Below are 14,719 nucleotides of genomic sequence, written 5' to 3' on the forward strand. Positions count from 1 at the left end.
CAAGTTGTGCATATGTAGACTTACGGGTAATTTTAAGCTCTCGAGTTTTTCAAAATTAAGTATCTCTTCTGTTCTCTATGATAGAATAGTGTGCTATTCATTTTTTTGTTAGTGATTTCAATTTTATATTTTGTAAATACAGAAGTTATAGCATTGGAGAATTTGCCAAATCTTACTTCCATAATATACTATTGTCAATATTACAGCAATTTGGTGGTATTTTTTCAGTTTTATTCAGCTTTAGTTGTTATACAATAAACTGCATGTATTTAAAGGTTGAAACTGAATTTTAGCGTAAGTACACCTGTGGAAATATGATAGACAAGATAATGCACATTCTGTCAACCCTCCACCTCAGTTTCCTCTTGTTCTTTTGTATTTATCTCCCTTCCTATCCCTTTATTTCTCCCCACACAGCTGAAAATTTGCTTTCTGTTCTGTAGTTTAATTGGCTTTTTCGAGAATTCCATAAAATCATATAGTGTAAATTCTTTTGGTCTGACATGTCATGCAGCACAATTATTTGGTGATTTCTTCCTTGTTGTTCCCTGTATCAGTAGTTCTTCACATTTTACTGCTGAGTACTAATCCACTGTACTTGTGTATACTACAGTCTGTTAATCCATTCACATGTTGGTGGACATGTGGGTGTGTTTCCTATTACAAATAAAGCTGCTGTAGATATTGGTATACAACTATTTGTATGAACATAGACATTTATTTTTCTTGGGTAAATAGTTGGGAACGGAATGGCTGGGTCATATGGCAGGTGTGGGTTTAACATTTAAAGAATCTGCCAGTTTTTTGAAAAGTTATTTGCATCATTTTACATTCCTGTCAGCAGCAGTTAATGAATCAGATTGCTAGTTTGTATTTACTTTTTAGAAATAAGATATTATTGGTTTGGAAAGCAGAGTGACATAGAAGAAGAGACAGAGAGAGAAAGCATTTTCCATCTGCTGGTTTGTTCCTAAATGGCCGCAATGGCCCAGGGTTGGATCAAGCCAGAGCCAGGAGCTCTTTATGGGTTTCCCAAGTGGGTGGCAGGGGTCCAGATATTTGGGCCATCATCTGCTGCTTTCCCAGGTGGATTGATTGGAAGTGAAGCAGCAGGTGGCAGCTTAACCTACTGAGTCACAACGCTTGCCTCTAGATTCACTCTTTAAATTTATAGGGGCCATGCTTTTTGAAAGTACAGGTGGAGGCAAAACACTGAGAAACTTTTCTCCAAACTTTAGGGAAATACGTTTTTGAAAATCTTATGACAATCTGGAACTGTATTCAACAGGGCATGATCACCTCATTAATCCTTCTATACCTTGGTATGCAAAATGGAAGAAAATGTGTTCTTAAATTTAGATCACATAAAGGGAAAAATAGTTACTTGGAGGACTTAGTTTTCTTTTTTTAAAAGATTTTATTTATTTGAGAGATAGAGTTACAGACAGATGGAGAGACAGAGAGAAAGATCTTCCGTTGGTTCACGCCCCAAGTGGCTGCAACAGCTGGAGCGGCGCCAATCCGAAGACAGGAGCTAGGAGCTTCTTCTGGGTCTCCCACGTGGGTGCAGGGGCCCAAGGACTTGGGCCATCTTCTACTGCTTTCTCAGGCCATGGCAGAGAGCTGTACTGGGAGAGGAGCAGCCGGGACTAGAACCAGTGCCCATATGGGATTCTGGCCCCACAGGCAGAGGATTAACCTACTGCACCATGGCGCCGGCCCTGGATTTACTTTTCTAAGTGACTCTAAGATACTATGAAGCAGACTTCAGTTTTGCAGTGCTTTATATAAATAACTTTGGGAAAATGTTTTACAAAAAAAGCATAGGGGCCGGCGCCGTGGCTCAACAGGCTAATCCTCCACCTTGCGGCGCTGGCACACCGGGTTCTAGTCCCGGTCGGGGCACCGATCCTGTCCCGGTTGCCCCTCTTCCAGGCCAGCTCTCTGCTATGGCCAGGGAGTGCAGTGGAGGATGGCCCAAGTGCTTGGGCTCTGCACCCCATGGGAGACCAGGAGAAGCACCTGGCTCCTGCCATTGGAACAGCGCGGTGCGCTGGCCGCAGCGTGCTACCGTGGCGGCCATTGGAGGGTGAACCAACGGCAAAAGGAAGACCTTTCTCTCTGTCTCTCTCTCACTGTCCACTCTGCCTGTCAAAAAAAAAAAAAAAAAAAAAGCATAGGGCTAGTTATATGAGGGAACTTCAAAAAGTTCGTGGAAAATGGAATAAAAGATGTTTATTTTGGTGCAATTTTTTTTTTTTATTTCAGGCATAGTTTTATGATATGCATTTTCATGAACTTTTAAACGAAAGGTTTATTAATTTGGAAGGGGGAGAGACGCATATCTTCCATCCTAGTGATTCAACTCCCCAAATGGGTATAATGGCCAGGGCTGGGCCAGGCTCGGGTTGGGCCAAGCTGAAGGCAGGAGTCAGGAGCTCCATATGGGTCTCCCGTATTGCTGACAGGGACTCAATACTTGAACCTGCTGCTTCTCAGACACATAAGCCAGGAGCTGGATAGTGGAATAGCTCAGACTCAAACTGCCATTCTGATAGAGGATGCAGATGTCCAGAGTGGCGGCTTAGCCCATTGTACCACAACGCCACCTCTTTTCATGAACTTTTTGAAGACCCTGCAGATGCATGGATTTCAAAGTTTTTTTTTTTTTTTTTTTTTTTGGACAGGCAGAGTTAGACAGTGAGAGAGAGAGACAGAAAGGTCTTCCTTCCATTGGTTCACTCCCCTAATGGCTGCTATGGCCAGCGCTGTGCTGATCTGAAGCCAGGAGCCAGGTGCTTTCTCCTGGTCTCCCATGCGGGTGCAGGGCCCAAGCACTTGGGCCGTCTTCCACTGCACTCCTGGGCCACAGCAGAGAGCTGGACTGGAATCTGGCGCCCCAACCGGGACTAGAACCCCAGGGTTCCGGCGCTGCAGGCGGAGGATTAGCCAATTGAGCCGGGGCGCTGGCCTGTTTTTGTTTTTTTTTTTTTTTACACCAAAGTACATTTCTTTAAGTCTGTTAATTTTCTTGGAGTGATTACCTATGTCATCAAAGTTGCAAGTGATTAAGACCTAAACATATCTCCCTAAGTCCAACACAATTGTGTTTTTCCCCCCTAAGCATTAGAAGAAAAGAATGTCAGTTTGCTGGCACAGTGATGGGGTTAACTTGCATTTAGAGGCTATGCCTAATGAAAAATACATAACTTAAAATACTAGAATTCCATTTAGCTTCATATGAGGCACATGGGAAGTGATGTAAACTGAGGATACAGAAAACTGATATCTCATGCTTACTCTGGGTCCTAAGAGTAGAATAATTTTTATTGAGAGGAATTGTGTGTGGAATTGCCTATATTATTTACATTAATTTTTCTATTTTTCCCTGTGTGCAGAAGTTGAATTCTTCTAACTGAAATGTGCATATGATGTGACTGCACTGTATTATAATTATGGTAATAGCTGAGGATGAATGCATATAGAGTTAATAATGTTTTGAGTGTAGGATAGCTGGTAGGAATGTTTGTGAAATTCATGTCCATTGACCCTTTTTAGTTCAGTCTAGTACTCAAGAACACTTATTTAGTATTTATTTGCCTTTCTTTTCCTGTTCTACTGAAGTTACCTTCTTCCTTTTGTTTTTATGTGTATCATCTATACTCCTTTCTTGTGTCCCTTGGTATTCTCTGTTCTCTTAGTACCAGTAGTATATCACATTTCCTTTTACAATGCTATTAAAAACCATAAATATAATCAGTGGTACAGGTATATCTTATAGCTCTGTTACGTATGTAAAATAAACTCAAATTTCCTTTACAAATAATGGTCTCCTTTTCGTGAATCTCAACTTTTAGCTGTTTATCACATTCTATGTACTTATGTCTAAAAGTAAAATTCTTTAATTGTCTAACATGTAACCTGCATTGTTTGGTTTTCATATCTAGCTAGGAATTAACGTGGATATTTCTGACTAGCCTGAGTAGTCAAGAACCAGTGAGACAGTGTGGCATCAAAGAATGCTTACTTGAATAGTGTCACAAATCCTGGACTCTACCCTCAGACCTATCATTAATATATTTTGTGATCCAGGGCACGTCATGTTTCTTTCTGTAATATGTGTAGAGTACACTTTATGATCTTGAAAGTTATGAAGATGTTCCTATGGGGAAGAGGAAACAAAACCGTAATGTTATTTTTTTTTTAAAAAAAGTTTTACCTGGCTGTATGTAATACCTGAAAGTTAATGGCTTTACTATAAATGATGCATAATCACTTTTGAATTTGTGTATATCTCCTCTGTTGCAGGATGCTTTAATCTGGATCCTAATAGAGTTTTGGATGTCATTTTAGAAGTGTTTGAATGCAGGCCAGAACACGATGACTTCTTTATATCCTTATTAGAATCTTACATGAGTATGTGTGAACCGCAAACACTGTGTCATATTCTTGGATTCAAATTCAAGTTTTATCAGGTAAAAAATATGTGTGTGTATGTGTGAGAGAGAGGGGGGAAGAGAGAGAGGATGTGTGTGTGTAGGTTAATCCCATACTTTTTTTATGTATACTTTGAATTTTATTTGTAAGTGATTGGTTTCAACTTAGGCATTCTATAGAGCAGAGTAGATAAGTGGAAAGCTAACAATGTGATATGACAAGTTCTATACTAATATTGTGAATGATGTGATGTGAAAGCCTAGGGGAAAGCATAATTTATTTTTGTCTCAGGAAAGGTGAAGTCAGAGAAGACTTTATAGATGTGACCATTTTTCTTTTCTTATACGTGATCCTTGAAGGATAAGTAGGAATTTGTTGGTTGTTTTCTATGCAGGAATTACTGTGTTGAGAGTGAAGGTGTAGTGGTGTGAATATACAGAATAGATTGAAGGAATGGTCCATGGTCTGATAAGGCTGCATTGTAAAATGGGAAAAGATGGGACAAAAAATGAGGTTGGAAAGGTAGGCACCTTTTAGGTTGTCATGGACCTTGAATACTGTATTATTAGAATTTTATTGTGAATTTTTTCTGGATGTGAATAAATGAGGCATATTTTATATCTTTTTTCAGTTAAACTACTATAATTACTATCAAGATAATTTGTGCCTCTGATTATTTCTCTCAGTCCATCTTTCACATTGCTACTGCTATTTTCTTTTTTAAAAGGTTTATTTATTTGAAAGGCAGAGTTAGAAGGAGAAACACCCAGAGACAGATCTTTTGTCTGCTGGTTCACTCCAAATGGTCACAATGCTTGGGGCTAGGCCAGATTAAATCCAGGAGCCAGGAGCTTCTTCCAAATCTCCCACATGGGTTGCAGGGACCTAAGGCGTTGGGTCATCTTCAGTTGCTTTCCCAATCAGATAAGCAGGGAGATGGATCGAAAGTGGAGCAGCTAGAACTCGAACCTACATCCATATGGGATGCCAGCACTGTAAGTGGTGGCTTAACCTGCTGCACCACAGTGCTGGCCCTTCTACTGTTACTTTCTAAAAGAGATCTGAAGCATTTCACGGATCAAAAACCTTTGCATGTGGGATGAAATTCAATCTTGGTAAACATGTCAGAAAAAGCCCTTCACAATCTGGTACTGTTTTTTCTTTCTAGCCTTATCTTTAGTAATTTTTTTCTTAAATCTAATATTCTAGTCTTATCAAGTGACCAGACATTGCCTGCATTTAGTTATAAATATTATTTTGTTTGTAGGATTCCTTATTACTAGAAAGCTATCCATATCCAACTCTCTCACTTCTCTTTTCATCTTGTCAGCTCTTTGTTAAGGTCAAATATTGCTCTATAAAGTCTTAGCTGACACTTCATCTGTATACTTCTTAATCTGTAGTCTCACAACTTCACATATACTTCTTTGTTTTTAAGATTGATTTATTTGGAAGAGTTACAGAGAGAGAGAGAGAGAAAGAGAAAGGAGAGACAGAGAGATCTTCCATTTGTTGGTTCACTCTCCAAATAGCTGGAGCTGGGTCTGTCTGAAGCCACACAATTGTGATGAGGACCCTTACCTACAAAGGCCTCATTTTCAGTGTTCATTAGAATCAACATCGTGTATTGTTACTATTTGCATTTTATTTATTTAAGATTAATTTATTTATTTGAAAGTCAGAGTTACACAGTGTGTGCGGGGTGGGGGGGGGGTGGGAGTCCTTCCATCCAATGGTTCACTCCCCAGTTTGCTGCTGTGCTGATCTGAAGCCAGGAGCCAGGATCTTCTTTGAGGTCTCCCACGTGGGTGCAGGGGCCCAAGGACTTGGGCCATCCTCCACTGCTTTCCCAGGCCATAGCAGAGAGCTGGATCGGAAGTGGAGTAGCTGGGACTTGAACCATGCCAGTGCTTCAGGCCACAGTGCCCGCCCCTGCGTTTTATTTTTTAAAAAATATTTGTTGTTTATTTATTTGAAAGGCAGAACGACAGAGACAGAGAAGACAGAGAACAGAGTTATATATCTTCTATCTGCTAGTTTACTCTCCAAATGGCTACAACAGCTGGGTCTGGGCCAGGCTGAAGCCTGGAGCCCGAATGTCCAGCCTGATATCCCACATGGATGACAGGGCCCAAGTACTTGGGCCATCTTTGGCTGCCTTCCCAAAGCACATTAGCATGAAACTGGAATGGAAGCGGAGTAGCTGGAACTCCAACCAGCACTCAGATAGGGAACGCCAGAGTCCCATTCACCAAGGGTGGCTTAACACATTGCACCGTAACATCCGCCCCACTATTTGCTTTTTATATACATGTAGCCACTTAGTTATTGTCACTTATTCTCACTTTACTCTCCAGCATTTTAAAAATTAGCTTTGAAAATTGCTAGCATTCAAAGGTATGTTTCTGTGGAGAGCCCTCATGGCTGCCCTGGAATTGACTTTGCCACTTGTGTGTGTGTTTTTTTTTTATTAACATGTTTAAAGAAATATATATATATATATATATATATATATATATATGAGAGAGAAACATACATATGTGTGTATCGCTGTCTGTTGGTTCACTACCCAAATGCCCACAACATTTGGTGCTGGGCCAGGAGCTGGGAACTCAATCTGTTGGCAAAGTGGCAGGAACCCAGTTACTTGAGCCATCACTGCTACCTTCCAGGGTCTGAATTAGCAAGAGCAAGAAGCTACAGTCAGGAGCCAGAGGTGAGACTCAAATCCAGGTACTATGAGATGTGGTTTTGACATCTTAACCATTGTCTTAACCTCTAGGCTGAACACCACCCTGTGATCCCTATTTTAAAATATTGATTTATCTCAACATGGTATCCTCCAGTTGCATCAAATGGTAGAATTTCATTCTTTTTGATAGCTGAATAATATTCTATTATGTAGACACACACACACACACACACACACACATATATATATATATATACACACACACCATATTTTCTGTATCCATTCATCTGATAATGGAAATCTTCGTTGGTTCCAAATTTTGGCTTTAGTGAACAATGATGGTATAAACATGGTGGTGTAGGTATCTCTTTGAAACATTGTGTTCAAGTCTTTTGAGTATGTACTCTGAAGTGGGATTGCTGGATCATATAGCAAGTCTATTTCTTCTAGTTTTTTAAGAAATTTCCACACTGTTTTCCATAGTGGCTGCCTTAATTTACATTCCTACGAACCGTATGTAAGTGTTCCCCTTTGTCCACATCATTGCCAGCATTTGTTTCTCTTTGTGTTTTGGATTTTAGCCATTCTGACAGGGTTGAGATGATACCTCATTGTGGTTTTGATTTCCATTTCCCTGATGGCTAGTGATGCTGAGCAATTTTTCAAATATTTGTTGGCCACTTGTATTTCTTATGAGAACTATCTATTGAAGTCCTTTACCCATTTCTCATCTGGATTGGTTGTTTTTTGTTGTTGTTGAATTTTTAAGATTTTATTTATTTATTTGAGAGGTAAGAGTTCCAGACAGAGGGAGAGATAAAGATCTTCCATCTGCTGTTTCACTCCCCAGATGGCCACAATGGCTGGAGCTGAGCCGATCCAATCCAAAGCCGGGAGCCAGGAGCTTCTTTTAGGTCTCCCACACGGTTACAGGGGCCTAAGCACTTGGACCATCTTCTAATGCTTTCCCAGGCCTTTGCAGAGAGCTAGATTAGAAGAGGAGCAGCCCCGACATGAACCAGTGTCCATATGAGATGCCCATGCCGCAGATGGAGGTTTAGCATACTAAGCCACAGCACCAGCCCCCTGTTGAGTTTTTGAGTTGCTGATATATTTGGGATATTGATCCTTTGTCAGATAGGTGGTTTGCAAATATTTTTTTTTCCCATTCTGTTGGATGTCTCTTTGCTCTTTTGATTATCCTTTGCTGTGCAAAAGCTTCTGGATTTGATAATAGTCCCATTTGTTTACTTTTTTTCTTTAAGGTTTATTTACTTATTTATATGGCAGAGTTACGGAGAGGCAGAGAGAGAGAAGAGATGGATGTCTTCCATCCACTGGTTCACTCCCCAAATGGCCGCAATGGCTGGAGCTGAGCCGATCTGAAGCCAGGAGCCAGGAGCTTCTTCTAGGTCTCTCAGGCGGGTGCAGGGACCTAAGCACTTAGACCCATCTTCTACTGCTTTCCTGGGCCGTAGCAGAGAGCTGGATCAGAAGTTGAGAAGCCAGGACTGGAATCAGCGCCCAAATGGGGTGCCGGCACTGCAGGTGGTAGCTTTATCCACTACACCACAGCACCAGCCCTCACCCCCCACCCCCCATTTGTTTAATTTTGCTTTTGTTCCCTGTACTTTGGAGATCTTATACAAGAAGGGTCCCCTACAACTGTGTTTTGGAGTGTTTCTCCTATGTTTTCTTCAGCAGCTTTGTTGTCTCAGGTCTTAAATTTATGTCTTTGATCCATCTTGATTTGATTTTTGTATATGGTGAGAGGTATGGATCTAATTTCATTCTTTTACATATATACATCCAGTTTTGCCAGCACCTTGTTGAAGAGATTACCCTTCACTGTATGGTCTGAGCACTTTTGTCAAAAATAAGTTTGCTGTGTGTACATGGATTAATTTCTGGGCTCTCTGTTCTGTTATTGGTCTATGTATCGGTTATTATGACAATACCAAGCTGTTTTACTTACTATAGCTTTGTAGTATGCTTTGAAATCAGGTATTGTGATGCTTCCAGCTTGCTTTTCTTGCTCAGGATTGCTTTGGGTATTCGTGCTGTTTTGTAATTCCATAAATAGAATTGTTTTTTTCTAATCCTATGAGGAATGCCATGATAGGGCTTGCATTGAGTCTGTAAATTACTTTAGGTAGTATAGACAAATTAAAAAATACTGATCTTTGCTATCCATGAGCATGGAATATATTTTTTTATATTCTTGATAATTTCATCAATGTTTTGTAATTTTTATTGTAGAGATCTTTCATTTTCATTAAATTTATTGCTAAATATTTGATTTTTTTGTGGCTGTTGTGAATGGGATTTCTTCCTTGATTGATTTCTCTTTCTGTGAGCTCATTAGCATGTAAAAAAGCTACTGTTTTTTGATATGTTTTCTTTTTTTCTTTTTTTTTTTTTTGACAGGCAGAGTGGACAGAGAGAAAGGTCTTCCTTTGCCGTTGGTTCACCCTCCAATGGCTGCTGTGGCTGGCGCACCGCGCTGATCCAAAGGCAGGAGCCAGGTGCTTCTCCTGGTCTCCCATGGGGTGCAGGGCCCAAGCACCTGGGCCATCCTCCACTGCACTCCCGGGCCATAGCAGAGAGCTGGCCTGGAAGAGGGGCAACCGGGATAGAATCCGGTGCCCCGACCGGGACTAGAACCTGGTGTGCCAGCGCCGCAAGGTGGAGGATTAGCCTATTGAGCCACGGCGCCGACTTTTGATATGTTTTCTAACTTGCAACTTTACTGGGTTGGTTTGGACCCAGAAAGAGAATTACCACATGTTCTCCCTTACATTTGGGAGCTAAAATTTAAAAAATGAACAAAAAAGAAAGAAATAAGAGATGTCTGTGTGTATCAGTATTGCTGAAAATGTAGTTATGTAAAACTTTTAAACTTTTGCGAAACCAGTGGTTAAGAATGTTATACTACTGTAGTTTTAGTGATCTGTGATCAATTTGAAATTTACTGTATATGGGTGAAATGGTCATTTTTCCATTTATTGTTTATGGCTGTTGTCTGTAGTCCCAGTAAACCAGGGTCTTCTTGATTTTTACTTGTTAAAATTCTTATTTGGTGAAGTATTAAGACTTTTTACTGTAATGTAATTTTAAAATGTTATCTTAAAATAAAAAAAAGGCAGGAAGAAAGGGAAAAAGAATGAGGGAGACAGGGAGGAAGAAAATATCATTATGTTCTTAATAGAATTCCATCTACAGATCACATTGAATCTGTTAAAAATTCTATTAAAAAATTAAAAGATCCTGTATAACTCTTCAACCATCCAAATGAAGATAAATGATCTCAGATTAATAGTTTTCATATGTCTTATTTTTACAAAACTTATTGAATCTGTCCTAGTTCTATGGCATACTTTCACAATTGCTTTTAAAGTGATATCTGTGTACTTTGACTTACATCTCTGAAACTACTGCTTGAATGCTTTCTGATTTCATACCTGTACCGTAAAGTTTCTGATTTGTCTACCAAAAAATGTATTGATTGATTTGTAATAGACACCTGTTTTAAAGGGGAGGTAGCTGACGATCAATAAAAGATTTAGGGAGGAAAGTATTAAGGAAACGTATGGTTCTGTCCTTACACATTTATCAGTCTTAATATATCTGCATCTCCACTGAGAGCTACTTGGAAAAACAAGTGAAGGAAACACATATATAGACAGAAACACATACTAACTATTATACAGTATAAAATCATGTTTATTCAATTGTTAATTTTATTCAAAAGTTAAATTTGTATTGTAGAATGTGTTCATCTTGAAACTGCTTTCCTTTCATCAGAAGATGGTTCCAGTGTTGATGTAATGATCATTTTCCTAAATTCAGATGTTTGGTATGATGAGAAAGGGTGATGAAGTGTGTTCTTGGCTTAGAGTTATTTGATAGATTTTAATTGTTGTACTTTATACACTCTAAAATTTTCTTTCTGTTTTTTAAGGAGCCAAATGGCGAGACTCCATCATCTTTATACAGAGTTGCAGCAGTACTTCTGCAGTTTAATCTTATTGATTTAGATGATCTTTATGTACATGTAAGTTAAGTGAGATGTTAAAAATATTTTGATGTCTATCTCTCGGATAAGTAAAAGGGAGTAGTCATCTACATAGCACTCCAAGGCTGGTGCTAGGCTCTCAAGTATTATTTTTTTGAAGCCCCAATACATTATTGCTTTGCATTTATAAAGTGAATGAATTTAATTCCTTGAAAAAATCACGGAAATCAAATACCTTTTCATCACCTTTACAGAGTTCAAGATTGGATATAAAAGCTTAAGTTCTTAAGTGTCAGTAAGGAAATAACTTCCTTGCCTATCTGTTTGGAGTAAGTCTTTGTCTCTAACTTGGAACCACTCATAATCTAGGAAGGTAGAAAACACAGTTTTGCATTACATAGTAGGTACTCTTTTGGAGGTATTCACAAAGTGCTGTTTGATCTCAGAGTAGATAGTGGTCATATATTTATCTAGAGGGAATAGTTTAGAAGAGTTTTCCAAATAGTGATGTCAAACCGGGATCTTGATAGATGAGAAGTAGTTGTTAAGGCTTAAATGATGGGAAGATTTTTAGGTAGAATTAACTGAATGTAAGAGCAGGAGGTTTGAAAGGACTTCACTATCGCTTTTGGAGAACATCAGGAAGCTCAGAGTGGTTGGAGCCTAGAATGGTTTATATAGGGAATGAAGATAGAGAAGTTGGTTGGAGGTAAACTATACGGAATGGTTTTAATGACATAGTAAGAAGTCTGGATTTTTCTCTTGGGAGTAGAGTGGCATTCAGGTTTTAACAAAGAGAAGTGTTGTACAAATTGAGAATATAAAAAATTTGTCAGAAAAGGGAGAATTTAAAGAGATAGGTATGAATGTAGAGGCTAGTATAGAGTAGCATAGCAAATGGAAAATACAAAAATGATAGATTTATTACTGATATGTTTAACAATAAATGCAAGCGGACTAAGTGCTATTGTTACGATGATGACAATTATCAGATGAGATTAAAATCAATTTATTGATTTGAAAATATGAAATTGAACTGCTAACTCATTTTAAGAGGTGTACAAAATTTAGTACTTGTTAAATTCTAAGAAAACAGACTTATTTGGAAGGGAAACCATGGTCATGAATAGGAGACTTCTTATTTGCATTTTTTCAGTTGAGAATAGTGTTTGCTTTTTATATGAGCAGGTGATTAATATTAGCTGTTTCATTAAATTTTAATGACTTATTTTTAGCTTCTTCCAGCTGATAATTGTATTATGGATGAACATAAACGGGAAATTGTGGAAGCTAAGCAAATTGTTAGAAAACTTACGATGGTTGTATTGTCTTCTGAAAAAATGGATGAACGAGAGAGAGAAAAGGAAAAAGAAGAAGAGAAAGTAGATAAGGTATATAATTTATTCTAGTAAAATTATTAATGTCTTCTGGACTTAAAGTCACAAAATTTTAAACTTCTAATAGTTAATCAGCTTATGGATGCATAATCTCCTAGTTTTTTAATTTTGCTGAGAATGGATTTTCAGAATACTCAAAAAAGCATTTTTTAAAAAGTTAATATAGGAAACCAAAACAGAAGCAAAAGTGGTTATCTGATGTCATCTTCCTACGAAGGGCTGCCATATTTTTTACTTAGTAAGTTTCAAAATGTATTTTAAGTAAAACCACAAAATATATTTATGATCTTTGTATTAATGTTCCATTCCTAAAGGGATTCTCCCTCCTTTTTTTATTTGAAAGACAGAGTTACAGAGAGGGGAGGGAGAGAGCGAGCTATCTATCTTCCATCTGTTGGTTCACTTCCCAGATGGCCCCAGTGGCTGGGGCTGTGCCATGCAAAAGCTGGAGCCTGGAGTTCCTTCTTGGTATCTTACTTGGGTGCAGGGGCCCATGCACTTGGGCCACTCAGCTGCTTTCTCAGGCACATTAGCAGGGAGCTGGATCGAAAGTGGAGCAGGGGCTGGCGCTGTGGCGCAGTGGGTTAATGCCCTGGCCTGAAGCATTGGCATGCCATATGGGCGCCGGTTCGAGACCCACCTGCTCCACTTCCAATCCAGCTCTCTGCTGAGGCCTGGGAAAGCAGTAGAAGATGGCCCAAATCCTTGGGCCCCTGCACCCATGTGAGAGACCCGGAAGAAGCTTCTGGCTCCTGACTTTGGATCGGCGCAGCTCCAGCCGTTGCAGCCAGTTGGTGAGTGAACCAGTGAAAGGAAGACCTTTCTCTCTGTCTTCCCCTCTCACTGTCTGTAACTCTTCCTCTCAAATAAATAAAATCTTTTTAAAAAAAAAAAAAAGAAAGTGGAGCAACCTGTACTCTCGTATTGGATGCTGGTGTCACAGATGGTGGCTTTACCCCCAATGCCACAAGACTGGCCCCCAAGGGATTCTCAAAGATGAATGAATTTTAGTTGCCTATGGCACAATATAATGTTAAGTAGAACTTAATCCCACGTCTGTAAACTATAATACCTGTGCCTGCTAAATGAAAAAGTGGAGTCTTTTTTTTTTCTCAGTTAAAAATCTTGGATTGTATTCTCAGGACAGTGCTATTCAATTTCTCATGAATGACAACTATTTTTGATATCAGTTGTATTGTGTAGCTCAGTTTTTAAAGTGAAGCAGTATTAATTTTTTTTTGATTCTTGTATCTTAAGTATCTTTGATGTGACTGTTTATTTTTAGCCACCTGACAACCAAAAGCTTGGTTTATTGGAAGCCTTGTTAAAGATTGGTGATTGGCAGCATGCTCAGAACATTATGGATCAGATGCCTCCCTACTATGCAGCTTCACATAAGCTAATAGCCCTTGCTATCTGCAAGCTTATTCACATAACTATTGAGCCTCTCTACCGAAGGTATGTTGCTGTATACTCATCTTTGAGATAGAAATTGTTTAGGACTACAAAGGCAATGTTGCATATTTATCTTGTCTCCTCAAACCAAGCATACACTCTAGTGCATATTATCAAGAGATAAGAATTATTCCCAGAAATTTTCAGTCTGATAAGTGTTAATCAGTGACTTGTCTCCTAATGCCTAGACCAGGTGTTCTAGAACATGTTATTGGGTTGTAATTTACAAATGATAGGTTCAATTTCTAGGTTGGGTTTGTTCCATTAGGAATGAAAACTCCATTTTTCTATTTTTTGACTTGTCTTCCTCTCTTGGAGCAGGGAATTCCTGTTTTTATTTTTATTTAGTGTAATTTTCCTCTACCCTGGATTGAGTGGCTCTGAGGACGTTGTCTCTCTGTTGGCCTTATCTCTCCTGGTGTATAAGATGCTGTTCTGGAAATTACCAGTAAAGCCTCTCTCATGATCCTTAGTTACTGTGTTGACCAGTCATGTAGCCCTCAGCCTACTTGCAGAATACTTAAGAGCAATATTGGCAGCAGCTCTGGCTTCAGCCCACAGATCAGAGCCTGCCTCAAAAGCCCCAGCCTTGTGATCGTGCATAGCTGCTGATTGCTGCCTTCAGTGCCACCTGGGCTGTGGAACATGAAGGTTTCTTCTCATAGAGTGACCCCTGTGACTCCACAGCGGGACACCTGCTCAGCAGGTGAGAACTCTGGGCAT

The 14,719-nt window shown here is 39.3% G+C and overlaps 1 protein-coding gene across 11 annotated transcripts in view; it reads left to right on the top strand.

Annotated features, from left to right (window-relative positions):
* The window catches only part of THOC2 (THO complex subunit 2), a 126,224-nt gene that overhangs the window by 38,602 nt on the left and 72,903 nt on the right, over positions 1 to 14,719 (top strand). For all 11 annotated transcript variants that reach the window (XM_062184254.1, XM_062184255.1, XM_062184257.1 and 8 more), the window contains exons 8-11: positions 4,309 to 4,475; positions 11,091 to 11,183; positions 12,380 to 12,535; positions 13,827 to 13,999. In XM_062184254.1, the coding sequence (XP_062040238.1) occupies positions 4,309 to 4,475; positions 11,091 to 11,183; positions 12,380 to 12,535; positions 13,827 to 13,999 (589 nt within the window). The remainder of the gene's footprint in view (positions 1 to 4,308; positions 4,476 to 11,090; positions 11,184 to 12,379; positions 12,536 to 13,826; positions 14,000 to 14,719) is intronic.

Source organism: Lepus europaeus, chromosome X (assembly GCF_033115175.1).
Source record: "Lepus europaeus isolate LE1 chromosome X, mLepTim1.pri, whole genome shotgun sequence".
In the NCBI taxonomy this organism is placed as follows: Eukaryota; Metazoa; Chordata; class Mammalia; order Lagomorpha; family Leporidae; genus Lepus; species Lepus europaeus.